The 19,642-nt window shown below is 30.9% G+C and overlaps 1 protein-coding gene across 1 annotated transcript; it reads right to left on the bottom strand.

Annotated features, from left to right (window-relative positions):
* Window positions 1-2,366: 2,366 nt before the first annotated feature.
* On the bottom strand, window positions 2,367-14,299 carry LOC141677306 (calcium permeable stress-gated cation channel 1-like). Its single transcript, XM_074483176.1, has 12 exons — window positions 14,005-14,299; window positions 13,155-13,506; window positions 12,028-12,177; window positions 10,344-10,479; window positions 8,619-8,720; window positions 7,921-8,040; window positions 7,679-7,759; window positions 5,980-6,320; window positions 5,117-5,362; window positions 4,493-4,817; window positions 3,721-3,954; window positions 2,367-2,751 (listed from the first exon to the last, which is right to left on the bottom strand). The coding sequence occupies exons 2-12, from the start codon at window positions 13,466-13,468 to the stop codon at window positions 2,482-2,484; spliced, it is 2,319 nt and encodes a 772-aa protein (XP_074339277.1). The 5' UTR covers window positions 13,469-13,506; window positions 14,005-14,299; the 3' UTR covers window positions 2,367-2,481.
* Between the last annotated feature and the right edge of the window lie 5,343 nt (window positions 14,300-19,642).

Genomic DNA, 19,642 nt, shown 5'->3' with positions numbered 1-19,642 from the left:
GATCTCAAAAGGTTGAGTGGATTCAAGAAAAATCCAGAAGATCCAATTAACATAGCAGACTGAATTATCTATTTAATGATTATGAAGTATCTATTTCCAGACTTCTAAATATGTAATGTTAAGTTCCTCATTTCAAGACTTATGTATTTTGGTTTTTGGTATTGTAATACTTATCTATTTACCATCTGATTGTAAGACAAGGTATCAATTTTTCTATCTGCTATTGATGGTATTAAATGTAGTTGAATGAATTTGTTTCCATAACCATTCATTTTTAGTAAACATTATACTTTGGCTATTTATGCAAAGACCCAAATTAGGTCTACATGACCTTTTCAGTCATTGCAAAATATACCATACATTCAGTGTTACTAGCCACTACTAAATGTCATTCATTACTACTACCTAACATTGCACATCAACAATTACTACACTACAAGTACATCAACATTATCACAAATGCAACCACTATCACAGCTAAGAAAATGCAGATCTTCAATTGTTTTTTCATATTTGATTTGTCAGCCTCCAACTGAATTCTTGTTGATATTAACAGCCTCATTTCCTCCTTCAAAATCTTTCTTTTTTCAACAATTCCTGCTAGATCATCTTCAACATGTTTCGACTTCTCCTCTAGATAGATTCTCCTGTGATTTAAGTGAGTAATCACTTCCATTGCCCTGGGACAAAAATCTTCTTCAAACCACTGAAAGAAATGGCATTCTTCTCCTGCCTACATTTACAAAAAAAATTGCTTTTTACAATTACATAAAGCTTAAGTTAAAAAAAACAATTACCTTAGAAATTGCACAAGTGTAAAAACGTCTTCCAGGATTTTTTAACATCCATAATAGACAGATTCTAGCTCGTCTCCCACATAAACACATTTGGTGCTCTTCCTTTTTCACCGAAGATCAACTATCGCTGCTTCTACCCATGGGGCTTCTGTGTGTCGACATGTTACCTTCAATTTTGTGCAATGAATTAAACTGATATATGATGGACTTAGATTTCTACTAATTTAAGTTGATGAACCCTAATTTATATATACATATACAGGTTGTATATCTTATATAGCCGTTGCCACATATCCACGTAGCAAAAATCGGATCGTTATGTCCACTCTGTCCAACTCATGACTGCCACGTAATATTTCCGTCAAGTCAACGGCTCTGACTAATGGGGCTTCCATTATCGTCAACTAGAGTTTATGCAAGTAAGGCCCCGATAACTAGATTGTGTTTTTTGATACACGGGGTTGAGTTAAGTGACCATATTGATATTTAACCTATTTTTAAAATGATTATGATAGTTTATTTTTTTTGACAAAGATTAAGTGTTTATTAATTAAGGAGTTTTAATATTTGATATTTATCTTATGGGTCATGATTCCTTACAAGTTATGTTCCCCTTATTCTATTGTATTCTTGTTAGAGGTAGTTTATGATTTTGATTTTGGGGTTTTCTTAAAATTGTGTAATCTATGTTAGGAGTCTATATATGTTGTGGAGCTTCCTGAATCTTGATTTTCTTTTTGTTGCTAAATTCTAGAATTTTAAGCTATGCTAACCCTTTTGTGATGTATGTAGACTTTTAGGATTTTCAGTCCAAGTATTTAAAATCTCTCTGCAATACAACAAAAAAGGTAAATCATATCAATTAAAATACATTTTCATTATTTTTTAAATAATATTTTATATTTTATTGGGTTTCAAAAACATTAAAATTTTAAATTATTTTTTAAGATTCAAGCGTGAATTCTAATTTAACCATTTTTAATATTTTAGGGTTTATCAATACCCCGTCTGAGTTTTAGAAACGTTTAGGTAACAAATATATAAATAATACAACAATTTAGGGTTTAGGATATAGAGCCTAAAACCTAATTAATGCTAGGATTTTAGGTCCTAAAACCTAAAAACCAAACTATAATTATTATTAACTATTTTTAATATTTTAGATTTCATCAATTCTTAATTTGAGTTTTAAAAATACTAATATTATATATATATAAATATATATAAAATACAAACAAATCATCCTTAGAAATTAGAATAACGTTTTTTGGCAAAAAAAGAATAGCCATAACCAAGTTTGAAGCTCCGTTATAATTTGTTAAAAATGAAAGAGAAAAACGTTAATTCATGTTGCATTTTTCTTTAACAAAAAAAATGCAAAAGTAGATGAAATCACATTTTGAAGTTAAAAGAAAAATGGTACACAATTCTTCCATCTCAGTTTTGGAGTGATATTTGAGCCTTTTTTTTAAATTAGGGTTATTCTCCCAACTAGTGACTTGGCGAACACCCAGGGATGCACAATTTTTTTATGGGGTTAAAAAGTCAAATATACGCAACACAAACACCTCAGAAAACATCCACCTGCCTTTGGACATTCTATTTCTATTTCTTGAGCTCAAATATACGTAAACACTGTATTTTCTCTCTATACAATAAAGCCAACTCAATTTGCTCATTCACTTTACAATTTCGTGTACTCTGAAGTTACCTCTGGAATCGATGGTGAGGAACCACCACTAATTTTGCTAGGAACAGGTGTATTTTTCCGTGACTGTCGTTTGGTTGGGACAAGCTCCTGGTCATATTTCTCAAGCGATTCACCATTGTCATCATCACAGTCAGAATCATCCTCATCTTTAAAAACAGGATGGATATAAGCATTCTGAAGATAGCCTTTTAGGTTTAGAGCTGGTTCTCTTGCACGTTCCAGAGTATCTTTCATCATTGCTTCCTGAAGTCCACCACACAAGAATATTATTGACCTAGATTAACATAAAACTCATAGCTGTCATTAATTCACACACAAGCTTGGTAAATGTGTTCGAAGTCCTTCTCCGTACATAATTCGTTATTTTAGATACTAATTACATATTTCAATCTGAATTAGAACTTATATTCAGATTCAACCACACTGTTTTTATATATATATATATATATAGAGAGAGAGAGAGAGAGAGAGAGGGAGAGAGAGGGAGAGAGGGAGAGAGAGAGAGAGAGAGAGAGAGAGAGAGAGAGAGGGAGAGAGAGAGGGAGAGAGAGGGGGAGTACATTCAACAGCGTAAAGACGTGCATACTGCCCGCCCTTATATTTCTGACCACTCTTCACCAGAAGCTAAAGAAAATTCGGTACTGTCTTATTTAATAATACAGTAGCTAGATATTGGGACTTGCCAATCCAATTTCCGAAGCTCACTTAATAGAATTTTGAGAAAAAGAAACAAAAAGATAGAAACCACTATCCGCCGGCTATATATAGCAACTAAAGGAGATAGTATTCAATACCCACCTCTACATATGCGACTGCTTTGAAGTAAATAATCAAAATTTTCCTATTTACAATTTTCCTATAACTCATTTTTTGTTATTTATAATAGTATCATTAATAAAAAGACAGAAAAAGAGGAACACGATAGAATTTCATAAAGATATAAAGATCTAAAATAATCAAATCTAAGAGATGATACTTAAACACAAATCAGTTGATTATTTCTCAAGGCAACAGTATTGCAAAGGTGAAAGAGGGGAACTAAAAGATATTCAAACAGCGGTCAAAATAAAAGCTAAGAGACATATGGATGTTGAAGTATTTTTCCTTCTTTGAAATTTTTAACAAATCAGTAAAGAATTTCCTGCCACTTCCCGACACTAAAATAAGAAACACACACAAATATATGGAATTCTTCGGTGAGAATTTACAAACCTGTAATGGAAATTTGACAAAGGCAGGTTCATAACGTCCTTTGCAGTATCTGTGGAACCATATGGTCAGAACTGGAAGTGCAATAAGAAATGGAGTCGTCAATGCAGCTTCTTTTGTACTCAATAAGCCCATTAAGAGTAACTGGGAGATAACTAATGCACTTATAACACGCCCATGGACATCAGGCCAAAATGCTGCAGCACTTTCATACTCCTGGTTATACACATTTATAATCTGCAGATATGAAACAAAGGAAAGAAGATGATTACAATGTAACCAACTAACTTATGAAAGACACCAAACCTAATGTACATTTAACATATTCCATACTTAATAGCAATCCCAATATATTGTAGCATTTTCTCACAAGCACATATGCAATGTTATGTAATAATAATATAAATTAAAATGCTACTACAACAGGATAAGTGCAAGGAAGCACACAGAATGAATCAAACCCTAGGGGTTACAAAAGCAGTTTTAGGCAACATATATCACATGGTATATGAATTACAAAGTTTTAAAATTCCATCAGCTTTTCACAAAAGAAACAAACCAATATCAATTTACCAGTGTTTTTCTCTAAGTGAGGATCTAAACCAGAAAATATTATAATTGACCTTTAAAATCGTGGTAGGAGGAGATTAAAGAAATACACCAAATTTTATTCGCCTACCATCTACTACCTCCAAGCCAAAACTAAAATCAAGTAGAAGGTAATTATACTTGCCAACCAAAGAAAAAGGGAAAAAAATTACTGAGAATTGTTTACCTGATGGCGGAATACAACATAAGCCAGCGCGAAAAATACCAATATGAAAGGAAGTAGTAGCGGAGTAACTATGGCATAGACAAGGCCCAGTAGAAAGTAAAACTGTATTTGAGGTTCTCCAGTGTTAAAACCTAGACTTCCTGCATCCATTGCCTTCTCTCTATCTTTTTCAGTCTTCACCAAAAAAGTATTTTTCAAGTGGTAAAATATTAGGGGTTTCAATCGTAGAATCTCCCCAGCAATTCCAGCCCATCCATCTACCATTATATATGTTATAAAGAATGTTGCTTTCATAGGGATAGCTACACCGATGGTTTTCGGGATTCTGTATAGTTAAGCAATTATCTTTAGTCTACCGTTCAAAACATTAAACATCATATGATACATAAAAGTTAATGGTAATAAAAACCATATATAAACACAATTGAAGATGGAAAGTGCAGCAATTCTTAATATCAATACACCATTGTCCTACATCAGCTGCACTTTATAAATTACAAAACCATGATAAACTATACCACACAGGACTAGCACAGCCATAAATAAGCAGAGATAAATCAACAAATGGTTCTTAATTATGGATAAAATGAAAAAACATTAACTACTATAGTTAAAAAGACATACTCGTTTGCTGACTTCTTAAGGAAAGTGTTTAGCTGTTCAAATGCAGTTCCTGCAATTATGCTTCCCAGGAAAACATTCACAAGGTTAAAAATATAGTATCGGGATGCAGATCTCCTCTCTAAAGAAGATATACTCAAAAAGCCTTCAAACTTTGACATCATCATCAATATTGTTGGAAGAAGGATTAGAAAAATTTTCAAGGCGATCCCAGGTAGGAAACCTTGGATGAAGGACTTGATGAAACCTCTGCATGACCATATCATAAAGACTATAAGTCTAGATGCGGAACCAAGTGATCCAACACAAGTATTAGATAATAATCCTTCAGGAGTATATTACATATATTGTATTCATTTTCTTCAAGGGTAAAACAAAGAACAATAAAAATATACATGGTGACTGTTTCAACAGCCAAGCGTTATTTTTTTTCTTATTGACAGTACGCGTAATATTAGAAGTATAGGTTTTAAACTGAATACATAATGAAAGAACAAGCAAAAAGTTGAAAATCAGATTGGATACAAGGTTGCTAATGCGAATTTTAAAATCTGGCAAACTTTAATTTTGCTTCTGCCGTCAGTTTCATTTTCCAACTTGCTATTTCTTTTATATTGTAATATTTGAATGTAGAGTTGGAGAGAGGGGGAGGGGTGTAGAAAAAACATTCTTATATACTACAGAAGGAGGAAAACAAACAATTTTAGAAGAACATCTAGTATTAGAAGGTTGAATGGCTAACAGCAATATATTTTCCTAAAAGGTAACATGAGGATGATCATGTTAAGAACAGAAACAAATCTATGCATGAGTAATAATTTTAGTTTAAAGAAACTAACATGAACATATAATATTGAAGAACTTACACTTCGATTACAGGCTTCAAAAAGGGTGCCCTTTTTTGAATACCCTCAATATTTGCAATTGATTGTACCATTGCAATAGGAATCATGAAAAAGAAAGTGAGGAAAAAGAAAGAGACAGCCATCATGAGTCTTTTAACTGTTAGTTGAACGTAAGGGACTGCCAAGTTTGGCCAATAGACATCACGAGGTTCTGCAGCCCACCCTGTTAACCATAGAGTTGGATCTCTGGATTGTTGTGTTTGGGCACAGACAGCTGCACCCCAGCGAGTTTTAAAGGATACAAATGCTGCGGGCATAATAGATTTGGGATCACTCATTACACTTTTACGCTCTGCAGCTATCTAAAGGGAAATAGAGTAGAGAATTGTTAGTTACAATTGGAGTCTAAGATATCAAAAAAAATGGCCTTGATAAAAAAAAGACTTCAAAAAGTAAAAATTTGCTCAGAGAAAGCTCTGATTTTTATATAGGAGTTTCAGCAATTACTAATGTATTCTGGAAAACTACAGTATGTCATTTCTGATGTCAGGTAGAACACATAGGTTGCAGAGAGAAAAAAAATTGGGGGAGTCGTAGCCTGAAAGGTGGAATAAACCTCATACATGTTGTAAATAATGGACTTGGTCCTCTATTTAATACTTGTAAATAGTGGGGCATCGGTCAATTTGACATCTAAAGTCAATGTAAAATCTTAAAGATTATAACCTATATAAAGTCAGTTTACATATTATATAATATTGAAACTGATTACAGAAAAATGTTTTTCAATCACATAAATTGCAGATTCCCTATTTAGCTTCAAGAAGCCAAACTGGGACTCCATGTAGAGAAGAATAATCGAAATGAAATAATCACATTTTCTTCTTTGTTTCGTTTTTTCCTTAGACACGGGTATTCTACCAAGCTCTGGTGTGAATGCCTAGATAGATAATGATTGCTTACAAGAACAAACAGGCAATTACAATCAGGAAATAAATGATCGAGAATTAACTTTGATAATCAACACCATAGATATTCCTGCTTCGCTGAATAAGAAGGATTCTAAAACAGGAATTATCTACAAAAACAAATATAGTGGATCCAAAAATCAAACTCTATTTTGTAGAATACAGAGTATAAAAAACCAATATTGCTAAACATAAGGCAGTATTACAGTGCTCCAAAAAGTATAATAAAAAAACATCAAAGAGAAGTCTCCAATGGCTTCTTCCATTTGTTAATATTTGTGACAAATACATTTCGTTTACCACAGGATGCATTTGGAACTAGTATTTAGACAATATTCAAGCATTATCCATTAGGAACAGGTATTATATTTTCCGTAGTTAAAGCTACTTGGAATCGTTCAAAGTGCATATTTCACTGACCATTGCCAAACTTCCCTCACGACAAGGGTATAATGACTCAGCTAAGTATGTTACCATATGTACAATCATACAATATAAGCAAACAGTGCAACCGTACACTTAACAACTTTCTTAGTTCAATTTTATAGACAAGTGAATCCTCCAACAATTTGTTAGGTAGCTAGTACTGAATCAGATTTATTTCTTTCTTATGTTCGGGGTATACTTTCTCCTATAAGCTTACATATATATACTAGCTATGCTGATTCTCTCTGCCTCACAAAAGATTTCAGAAAGTAGCATACATGATGGACATCAAAACATGATATATTATTCAAGAATCAAAATGTAACCTTCTCTGATAGTCTCTCAATGTTTGATGTGTAATAATCAATGGCATCCACTTTATCTCCACAAAGACCAAGAAACCCAGTCTGCAAGATGAAAGAAACCGAAAGGAAACTGATTCAGCTCTAAAGAATTAGCAGAGTGAAACCTCCTAACTGAGGATTAAGAAAAAAATCTAAAAACCGAAAATTTCTTCCTGAAAGGATTGCGAAAAAAACATGCGAGGAATCTAATTACAAAAAGCAACCTTCGTCACAGGTCGTTTTGACTGATTCCGAGAATATTTCAGCTGGTAGTAATCAAGCCAGTTGCGCTGCTTCTTCTTTTCTTCTACCAAATCCGCAAGTTTGTTAGCATTGCGTACAACCTGCATACACAGTTTTATAGAATAAAACAAACATGTCACAACCACCAGAATACAAGATTATTATCGATTAGTTTTATAACTATGCAAAATAAATTTGTAATGAATACACAATCATCAATATATACTATATATAATATAAAAGATATGCCTTCTTCGTGTTCATACAGGCAGAAAATCCTAGCAACATTACAATTTCATCACCTAAATATCCAAGTGAATTTAGTGTCCAATGCAAAACACGGTAAGATGTCGAAAAAACATGTTAGTTTTCGAACTTTACTTGAAAAAAAAATAACTCTACACCTCTACAGACCACAGTCAAAGGGCCAAAAGAAACTAAAGCATGCTGCATAACAAAGTAAAAGAAACCCCGGTGGAATTTTAAAAGGATAAAAAGTTAAAAGGACTTCAGAGTTCATTTCATTAACGAATATTTCAAGTCTTTGTTGCTTACTATGAGCTGTCCGCAATCATTCACAGACAGTTGAAAGAATTTGCCTGAAGATTTATAATTAAAAAAAACACACATTTCCCTTCTGCATGTCACATGTGTATATGACATGTTAACACTATCTAACCTGATGAGTAAGATAGTGGTCAGGATGATTGACCAAGAAGAAGTGCTCAACAAGCTCGCTAACTGATTCATCAGGGTCCGGTGGCACATTTCTTACAAGAACCTGTCAGTGATAATGACATCATAAACTGTTATTACCAAACCTATAAAAAAGCACATACAGAAATTTGAATGAAAATTGTCTCCTTCCGTGCATTGTTATTGCAAAATGAGGCACATATATGTTCAGAAGCGCCAAAGCTTCATTGATTGAATTCAAATATTAGAAGTAAAGTTCCATGCAAATAATTTACATGTACATGACCCACAAGGCATTCAATATGTCTCTTTCAGTGCATTCTTCATGTATTTCTTCAAAAGTGCAGCAACTTCATTGAATAAATTAGTTTCATATACATATCTTACATCATGACCTACAAGGTGCCATATGTGCGTTTATGCTTTAAATTTTATTATCATACAATAGTTTTAAGGCCGCACTAAGCACAATCTGACAATATTGAACAAATACTATAAACATAAAAACAATAAGCTGCTTCCTCCAAATGCATGCATAAATAGAACAAACAACAACATAATTGCTAATACTTGAACAAGAAGGATTTTCAGATGCAAGTGATTTTCATTATCTCTTTCAGCCTTCAGGACTTCTCCATTGATTATGGATGCTATTCAATTATAAATCGAGTGGACATGCATCACATGTTTACAAAACAGGAACTTGAAACATTCAAGTTATCTAAGTTGTAACCTATTGCCCTGAAATCCTTTCTCTATTGCTAAGGGCATTTTAACTTCTCGTTGAGCACGATCACCCAGGCAGAACAGGAAATTACTAAGTAGTTGACATTTTTTTATCATTAAGTTAAAAGGGTATTTCTACTCAAGTATTTGCATTATCTAGTTGTAATATTCTAGAATCTAGATACAGACTAGAGAGTAGGAATGGTAGAGAGAGAAGAGAATCATAATGATTTTAAAGGAAAAAATCTAAAAATTAGAGAGAGAAGTAGGGAAAGAGAGAGTAAAGGAAATAAAGAGATGGTGGGAATGCACCTCCATTTTCATATATCCAGAGCATAATATAAAATTACATGCACTAGTATCTATACCTTTTTGCATATTGAGATGAAAGAAGCGTAAGCGTCACAGTTTAAGGTTCAGCAATGAATAAGCATATTGTCCTGATTTTGTCCTCTAAGTTTACTGTCTGTGTTGATATCTTTGTTGATATCTTCCAACATTGCAGTCTAAGTTTACTCACAATCATATTTAACAATACATTTCTATGGTATGTACATATGAATATTTTAGAAAATAATTTAATATAATTGATTATATGTATTATCACCATAAGAAAAGCTGCAAATAAAGGACATAACTTGTAGTAGGTAACAGTGTGAGGGATAAGAGTTAAAAAAAAATTTGTTCACACCAACAATTAATAAAATATTCCAATGGACATATATTGTTTTAGCAGCAAGAGCATTTCACTAGCTTATTCTGGATTGCCAACAAACAAACATATTTAGTTAGGAATATGGCTTGCAAATAATGCAAAGATGAAAAGATTAATTATGACACCTCAGAATATTCAAAAAAATTAAACAGAAACATTACACATGTGCAAGAATAAAGCCATTCCTGTCCCAATGGAGGAAAAAGTACATTGATAAATTATACAAAAAAGCAAACTTTTAAGTTAGCTGGACAAACTGCATCTTACAGTAAATTGATCAGGGCGGCGTTTTTCTGAATGAATAAAGTGCAATCGCATCTTCTGGATGGTCGCGTACTCTTTTTGTAGCACATAGCATGTCCAAAATGTAAAGGCATAGGCCATTACAACATGAACCCAAAACCTGTAATGTAGTTCATGTGAGCATCGATCATAACAAACTGTGCAAAAAGTAACTACAATATAAATTTAAGTAATGTAAGAATTTATTATTACAAGGGGTCACAATAACGTATTATTTTTCTATCCATTTTAATTGACAGTTTTATTTACAAAATTTCTAGTATGCCACTGTCATAGGGAAAATATAAGACGAAACAATCAAGACTTCAGTCAGTTCTGCTCAAAATAACTTTAAGGGGCAGAACAAATAAATCTTTCTAGTCTCATCAATCGTACAGGGAGCACCTTTAACCACCATCACAAAGAAAAAATTGGAGAATACTACTAAAGCATGAGCAGCTGATACGCCCACACTTACAATAACATCCAGCTCATAGAAAATTGGAAAGATAAAGAAGGCTACCCATGAATAGACATTTGTAGCAACCATACCATTTCCCATTTCATTAAGGAATTGCAAATTTGATAAAGGGGAGAATCCGATAGTTGCTAACGAATAAAGTTAGTTAAGTGGTTGTCACCGGTTGATATTTGCAATTAAAAACTGTAGTTATAAAGTAACATAATATTGCTCAACTAGTATTAATTTAATGCATTAATCTGCAACCACTTTCATCTACAAGTGAGATGCAAAGTATATGATAAATTCGTATAATACGAATTTGAATCCTTTTCGAAAATGACATTCTTTTAGTATGAAACTTAAAATATTTGGAAAAGATACCAAGACATTATCGAACCCTAAAAAAATCTCTAAATTCAACATAAAAATAAATTCAAAGATAAATATTAATGAAATTACTTTTATTTTATTATTATTACATAATTATTATTATTATTATTATTATTATTATTATTATTATTATTATTATTGTTGTTGTTGTTGTTGTTGTTGTTGTTGTTCTTGTTGTTATTGTTACTATGATAATTATTACAAAAAAGTACTCCCTCCATTTCATTTGAAGTGTCTTTCTTTGACTTGGTTTGAATTTCAATTTAAGTGTCATTTTTGTACTTTCAAAACAACTAAATCTCCTTTTTATCCAAATACCTTTATTTAAAATTTAATTTATACTATTCCCAAGTATTAGTATTAATGATTGTAGTGGTAGATGAAGGTTAAAGTTGGAAAATAAAACTACATTAATGGTAGAGTAGCCTATTAACTACCATTCTTAATAAACTACACTTAAAAAGAAATGGAGGGAGTATTTAGATGACAAAGTATAGAAGAGAGGAATGAAAGGAGAACCTAAGGTTTCTTAGCCCCATGAGGCATGAGCTTAAGCATGGAAAGAGCTAAATATACACTTACGAGACCAACACTTAAGTTAGGACTATAAAAAACTCAATTAAGGTGGCCTCTGATCAAAACATAGAACAAAGAGGTAATCCTCCACTCTTCTTCAATGAGTTTTCAATGTAATTTGCAATTACAACAGTGTATCAATTACATTACCCCGCTGTGATGGAGGTAAAACAAAGACTACAAGTATATTTTGAACAAGTACATACATAAATGTCAGGCCCAAAAAGGAGGGTTACCTACCTCTGTGATCCAAGGGGAACATTTGATATTGACAACTTATCGATGTTGCTGAAAGTAACATCTTTGGCCTTTTCCAAAGTGTCGTTTGTCACATTAACTGGTACCAGGATAGCCCATGCCATGAACATAATAGGAAAAAATATCTTGAGTCTGCATGATTAGATGTATAGAAGTATCAAAAGATGGTTTGATTCACAGCTTAAAAAACATCATTTAAGAAGTTGCTAATGCAAGTGCAATACGAACTACAGCTCAGAGGAAAATATAGCTAGGCATTAGATCGTCTGGAACTAATTTTTACAGAAATAGTTCCCTGCTTACACATGTGCAAAAGATTTTCTTCACTTTTTTATGTTGTAAAATGGCTAATTTATAGGAAAGAAACGAAATATAGAAGATTCCATGGCATGCTACAGTACTATCTATAATGAACCTAAACCGATATTGAGTTAAAAGAAAGCGACGCTCACAAACAAATAAACTGAAAGGATGAACAACCCAACAAAAGTCCAACATAGAAGCAACTACAGCTCCGAGTATAGAGTTTCCATGTGCAAACAGGTTCTTTCAGGTTTACATACAAAACAGCACCTTTGGGATTCTTTTTGGTGACCAACAACTGGAGCCAGGCATGAGATTTTCTGGAACTAATTTTTACAGGGACAGTTTTGTTGATTAAAAACATATACAAAGTTTCTTCGAGGCTTTCAAGGGGGTGAATCCAAGCAGCACCTTTGAAATTTTGTGGTGCCAAACATGTCCATTGTCCAACACTCCATAAATAATACTCCGTAATTTTTATTTGCTTAATCTTGCACCCTTCTTGGCACCCCTACTGGAGATGCTCTAAGTGGAGCAAACACCCCCACGTCAGTACCTAAAACAATTATCTAGATATACAATCTTGTATGTAGACAAGTGACTTGCCATGGGGATGTCAAAACAAGTGCAAACAACAGATATGCACAACATTTTATCCCCAAAAGACTTAAATGTTGAATATAACTATAATAAAAACTTTGATAATAATTCCTAAATGACACACGTCATCAAACATATGGAAAGTATTGATTATGCATAGACAGAGACAAGTTCAGAGACAGGGGAAGGAAGATTGAACTACATACCCTAGCAAGTAGATACGCAAGTACACAGCTGAATCCAATCCTGCATGCTCAATAAGCTCAAGTTCCGGCATTCTGAGTGCATCAGGCACCCAATTCAGGAATCTCACGTACGATTTGAGGTCTACATTGACAAACTTGCTGACAGCTCCTCCAGAACGAGATGGGCTGTTTCTTAAACGCCTAAGGTACCATTTAGGGAAATAGACTCTATCATTAATAGGTTGAAGCCGTAATACAGCAAAAGCTAGCAGAAATATGAGCGCAGTAATAATATTGATAGCGGCAGCGAGGCCAATATCACCAAGTGTAGCCATCTAGCTCGATCTCCCCCGAGTTCCAAGTTGTCGAATTCCTATCAACATAAGAAACAATCTTAATCTATATTCAGAGATACAAAGCAACTTAACGCACCCATCTCTCTAACCAATTAGAAGTCTAATAAAAAGCTAAAATTGTTTAGGAAGTGGAATATTCAAGTAAAGCTTGTATGAACCAACTAAAGGAGCACTTAACTTAACTTACAAATAAACTTAAAATCAAATAATGGAATGATTTCTACTCATAATTAAAACCCTAAAGATATAGTTTAAACAAATCAACTTGAGGCTAAACATGAATCAAATAATTCAACCAAAAACAATAAAGAAATAACTAAATTGCAGTATATAATGTTAGTAGGACCATCTTAAGAAAAAAGGAAACTAAAATAACAGAACATAACAATCAAGAACTATAAAAAAGGGGGGTTATAATTTTGAAAGCAACAATAGCAAGGGAACAAAAGCTATACAATAACAATACATGTATGTATAGTTTAAAAGGAAGGGAGAGAGCAAATAAGAGATCATACAATTCATAATTCTGGAAAAATCTTGAGCGATGAGCTCAACAAAGAAAAAGGAGGGGGGGGGTAATTATGTTGAAAAGAAAGAAAGGTGCGGAGAGGGTGGTGGAGTAGTTGAGAAAATATACTAGTTTTTGTAAGAAATCAAAAACAGGTCACTTATTCTTTGTTGAATAATGAGAACTCTTTTATGTTACTTTGGAATTATGCAACCGCCCCTGAACTAAAAATCACGTTAATGTTTTGGATACACAAAGTTTCAAAGTAGAGAGAGAGAGAGAAGGGTGCTGTTCGTTTTGACATGATTAATTATTTATCAAGTGTTGAATATTATTATTACAATACATGACATGGTCATTGCCATGTTGTATTATTATTATTGTATTCATTCATTCATATTTTCCCCATTTTTTAAGGAAAGGGTGACCTGTGTAGGTGGGGTTTGCTGGCATGTATCTTTAACGGCTACTTTTGTTGTTTCTTTATAGGGTTTGGTTTTACACCCCCACTCTCTTCCAAACGCGTGCATCCAATTTTATTCATGTACACTAAAACCTCCATAAATAAATAACTTCGTTAAATTAATAATTTTTTATAACCCCGAGCCGGGGCCCTTTATGTTAAATTAATAATTCGCTAGATTTATAAGATAATATTTTTTATGGGTCTTTTTTCAGAGCCAACCAACCCTTCATTCCGCAATGATTCATTGCGGAAGGTGCTCAACCGATTAGTTAATAGTTTTTATTCCATTAAAGCTCAAAAATAGGTATAACCGAGGCAATTTCAGGCGATAACAGAGACAATTTCTTGTTCTTCTCCTTCCACAAGTAAATTTATATTATTTTCAATTTTTTATGATTTTTTAAAATATTTAAATTTGAAAATTTGAATTAAGTGATAAAAAAAAAGGAAACATAAAAATATTTTTAAAAAATTCCAGAAACAATGTAGGAAGATAAAAACTTCGAGAAAATAAATATTGTATTTTTTTGACTAAATTTATGTTAATTTTAATTTTTTATGATTTTTTGAAGTAATTTAAATATGAAAATTAGAATTAAGTGATAAAAAATGAAAAATATTTTCAAAAATTACAGAAAAAAATGTACAAATTTTTTTTAAAAAATAAATAGTGTAATTTTTTTGACCAAAAATTTATATTATTTCAATTTTTTATAATTTTTTAGGTAATTTATATTTAAAAATTCAAAAAAAAAGTTGGTGAGAATGCATTTAAAATTGCGGAAGGAGGTTGGTGAGAATGCATTAAATGTTTCGGCAATGAATCATTGCTCATGAATGTGCATTTAATGCTTCCGCAATGATTCATTACGGAAGAAGTATTTAATTTTCTAACCAATCAACGCGCTAGTGACGCGCGAATTATAAAAAGTTTTCTCTCCTTCCGCAATGATTCATTGCGGAAGTATATGCTTCCAAAATGAATCATTGCGGAAGCAGTGAATTTTTTTTCTTTTTTTTAAACATTTTTTTGTGTAACAAAAAAATTTAATAAAAAATTTTAAAATTCATTATAAATTTGATACCCCTTGTTGATTTTATATAAATTTTTGATATCATTTTTTAAAACTTTTTGAACATAAATATTATTTATTTTACCTTCTATTTTGGTAAAATAAGTACACTAAAAAAAATAAAAAAAATAACAAATATAATATTAATTTAGAATAATTTATTTATGATATAAAGTCTGGTTTGAGAAGAATAATATATAATTATGTGTCAAACTATTTTAACGCATCATAACCACAAATGAAGTACTTTGAATATAAATTATATCATTTTTTCGAAATAGAGAATTTTGTACATTTAAATTTGAAATATATATATATACAAGCCTATAACCCGTGTGATGCACGGACTGATTATAATATTTATAGTATTTATTATTTTAATATTTTATAAAAATAAATTATAAAATACAATAATTATATATTATTGAGATTAATGAAGTTAAAATATTTACGTGTTGTTTTGTATATATTATATTATTGAAGTATTCAAAATTTAGATAGTTAAAATATTAAAAAGTCTAGGTCGCTTCGCTCAGCTCGTAGAGCCCTAGGTGCAGAGCCTATATAAAAGTGGGAGTCTTGAACAACAGTGGTGTATGTGGGTGATTTGCTATTTTTTTAATATTTTCTTGATTTAATAATTTTTTTGGTTATGTCATAATTTAAATTACTAAAATAAATTTTGGAAGTGTTAGGTTTCCTACGAAAAAGGTAATAAAGAAGTTGAGTTCAATTAAAATTAAGTTGAAGAATAATTCATAGAGTTTAGTAAGGTTAGATACAAAATTTTTTTTTTAATTAAATAATATTTGTTTAAACTTTATTTTAGAAGGTGTTACCATACTTTTTAGAAAGGTGTTAACCAACACACCAAACAAAACCATATTCGCTTATAATAGATAATAACATATAACCCGTGACTAATTATAAATTTATAAATTTATTATTTTATAAAATACAATAATTATATATTATTGAGATTAATGAAATTAAAATATTTACGTATTATTTTTTATGTATTATATTATTAAATGATTCAAATTTTAGATAGTTAAAATCTTAAAATTAAAGTTTTGAATAGTAATGGTGTATGTAGATAATCTAGTATTGATTTTTGTGATATTGTTTTTTTTGTTTTTTTCTTGATTTATTAGTTATTTTGTTATATTATAATTTAAATTGCAAAAAAAAATTTGGAAGGTTTTCGTTTCCCTACAAAAGAGATAAGAAAGTAGTTGAGTGCGATTAGAAATCAAGTTGGATAATAATTTATAGAGTTTGTAGTTATATTAGATACATGACTTAATTTGTTTAACTAAATTATATTTATTTAAAATTTATTTTGGAAGGTGTTAACACTTTAGGAAGGTGTTAACCGACCGACCAAACGAAACCATGTTTTGCTTATAATAGTATATATATATATATTCAAATATAATAAATAAACTATTTTCAACACGGACTTCTTATGTTCACATTTAAATCTTTCAAAAAATATTTTATAAATTTAGTAAAAATATATTTTATTAAATTATACAATATTATTATTTTTTTAAATATTACTCGTTTAATTATTACTACTATTATATTATTTTGAGAGTCGTGTACCCAATATGGTTTTTTGATACATAAACTCATGTGTCATAAGTTTACGAATCAAAAAACTTCTCGTTTAAATGTTTCTCGAAATAATCTAATAGTAATAAATATGAAATGAATATATTATATTTGAATTATAAAATTATTATTTAGTGTTACATTTTTTTACTAAATTTATGAAATACTTCATTTTATTATAGTTGAATTATTTAATAATAAAAACATAATTTAAATATAATACAATGATGTTGTATTTATTTTATTTTAAAATAATTAAAGAAGAAAATATATAATAACCGGGAAAATTATGTGAATATTATATGTTAAATAAATAAATATTATGTGTTTTAAAAATTTGAAGTAATTATTTCCATGATATGAGATGTTATGGCTGTTATGTGTATTTCTGTGCGGGCCAGAAAATTTTTGGATTGATCAAAATGTGTTTAAACTGCAATTATATGAATCGATATGCAATTCGAACTCTTATTTATTCGCATATTTATTAAGGTACTCGCTTTATTTCATTTTACGCATGTTCCAATACATTTTATGTGTTATCGGGATTTTCTGGTAATTTAGGGATCGTTTCCGTTTTTCAAAAATCAACGGACCGGGACCCCACCGGGACGTCAAACCCCACAAAATCGATATTTTTATTTTTATAAAATTATTCGTATTTCAAATACCCTTTATTTTTGTATTTTTGAATTATTCGCAATTTTCGGGGAATTTTGACATTAATTTTGTATTTTATCATTTTTAAAATTATTCCCCCTAATTATTATTTTGGGGCTTAATTATTGTAATTTAGGGATAAAAACACCCTTAATTTATTTTGGGGATATAATTTCAGAATTAATATAAATAGCTGAACAGGATTAATTTATTCATTTTATTTTATTAAAAAATTCAGAAAATTCATAAACACCAAGAACAACTTTGGGGGTGAGAATTTCTTCCTCAACTTCCAACACGGTTTTTGATCGATTCTGGAAACCAAATCAGACGTGCTAGTAACCAAAATTTTCCTCTCGAAGAGAGCTTTCCATTGATACCAATATCTTGATCTGAGGTATAGTAAATCGAAAAGTCGATTTTTATGTTTTATTCTTGAAAATCGATTTTTGTTTTTAAATGATCCTGGGTTGATTTTGATGTTACCAGTAGTTTTAGATGATGATTCCCAGTCGATTTGACTATAAATTTGTATTATTTGATGCCCGGAATACCAAAGTCGAGTTCTAAGTTTGGTTGCTTTTTCAAATTGTTTTTTTTGTTTGAGTTGATGTTCTTGATGATTTTGAGGATGTGGAATAGTTTCTAATCGTCCTGGGCTTCGATTTGGTACTGGAATTTGGAATTTTGGTTTTGATTTGAGTAGAATCGGGTTCGCCGGATTCATCCGCCGGCTTTTGTCAAGAACTCGACGGAAACCGTCGAGTTGTTGCTGTTTGTCGAGTTTCTGGGTTTACAATTGTTGCTGGGAAGAATTGGAGTCGTTTAGGATCGAAAACCGGTTAGAACGACATGAAGTTGACCGTGTTTTGGAGTCGCCGGAAGTCGGCGAAACTCGCCGGTTTCTGGGCGTGTTCCCAGTTTCCGGTCGAGGTCGTCCGAGCTCCGGCCGAAACTCCATCCTACAGCCTCCGCTTGATCTTTTGGAGAAGACAGTCTGAGTACAAAACATGTTTCTGTTATTTTCTTTTTTTTTTTGTTTATTTCAAAATTCATTTCTTTTTCTTTTAAAAATCATTGATTTTGAATTTCAAAAATCATTTAATAATTATTTATAATTCTAAAAATTATTTTCTCAATTATTTTAAATTCCTAAAATTATTTTCTTTAATTATTTTCAAAAATACAATTTGATTTAATTATTTATAGTTTATTTTAATTAAATATTTATGAATTTAATTAATTGATTAAAAATCAATTGATCAATTAATTTTATTTATAAATAGTTAAATAAATGTAAATTATTTATAATTGATTCATATAATTTCTATAAAATATTTTAAGGTTTTAAGAATTATATTTTGGTATTTAAAAATCAATTAATATTTTTATTAGTTGATTTAAATCTATTTATTTCTTATTTTATTCATAATAATTAAATCGTTCATCCGTTTAATACGAAACGAACGCGTATAGACTCAGAAAAATATTGCGCTTTCAATAAAAATACTTTTGAGTCCTAATTTCTTTTTATTGCAATATCATTTGATTTGTGCATCAGTTTGAGTCGGTATTTGATCGATAAATGCTAATATTGACCTGATTTTAATTCTGAACGCCTTAGGACGTATCTTTTAATGATCTGACTTATGTGTTACATGTAATATGTGATTACGTGTTATATGAATGCCATGATTATGTGTTAGTGATATGTATGATATATGTTTACAGTTTTAAAATGCCATGCTTAGTTATAAACGATTGGGTAGATGTCAAGACGTATAGTTACGTCGATTGAGTTTGGTTCTGTCATTTAAGATAGTCCTTTT

Source organism: Apium graveolens, chromosome 8 (genome assembly GCF_009905375.1).
Source record: "Apium graveolens cultivar Ventura chromosome 8, ASM990537v1, whole genome shotgun sequence".
Taxonomy (NCBI): domain Eukaryota; kingdom Viridiplantae; phylum Streptophyta; class Magnoliopsida; order Apiales; family Apiaceae; genus Apium; species Apium graveolens.
This window is presented reverse-complemented; position numbering and strand designations above follow the sequence as displayed.

Excerpts from the sequence above, each read along its gene's own strand:
- LOC141677306 (XM_074483176.1), bottom strand. The coding sequence starts at position 13,468 with ATGGCTACACTTGGTGATATTGGCCTCGCTGCCGCTATCAATATTATT. Across the intron at positions 12,178-13,154 it reads TTGCGTATCTACTTGCTAGG|ACTCAAGATATTTTTTCCTA; the intron begins GTATGTAGTTCA and ends CTAATCATGCAG. Across the intron at positions 3,955-4,492 it reads ATGTTGTATTCCGCCATCAG|ATTATAAATGTGTATAACCA; the intron begins GTAAACAATTCT and ends TCATATCTGCAG.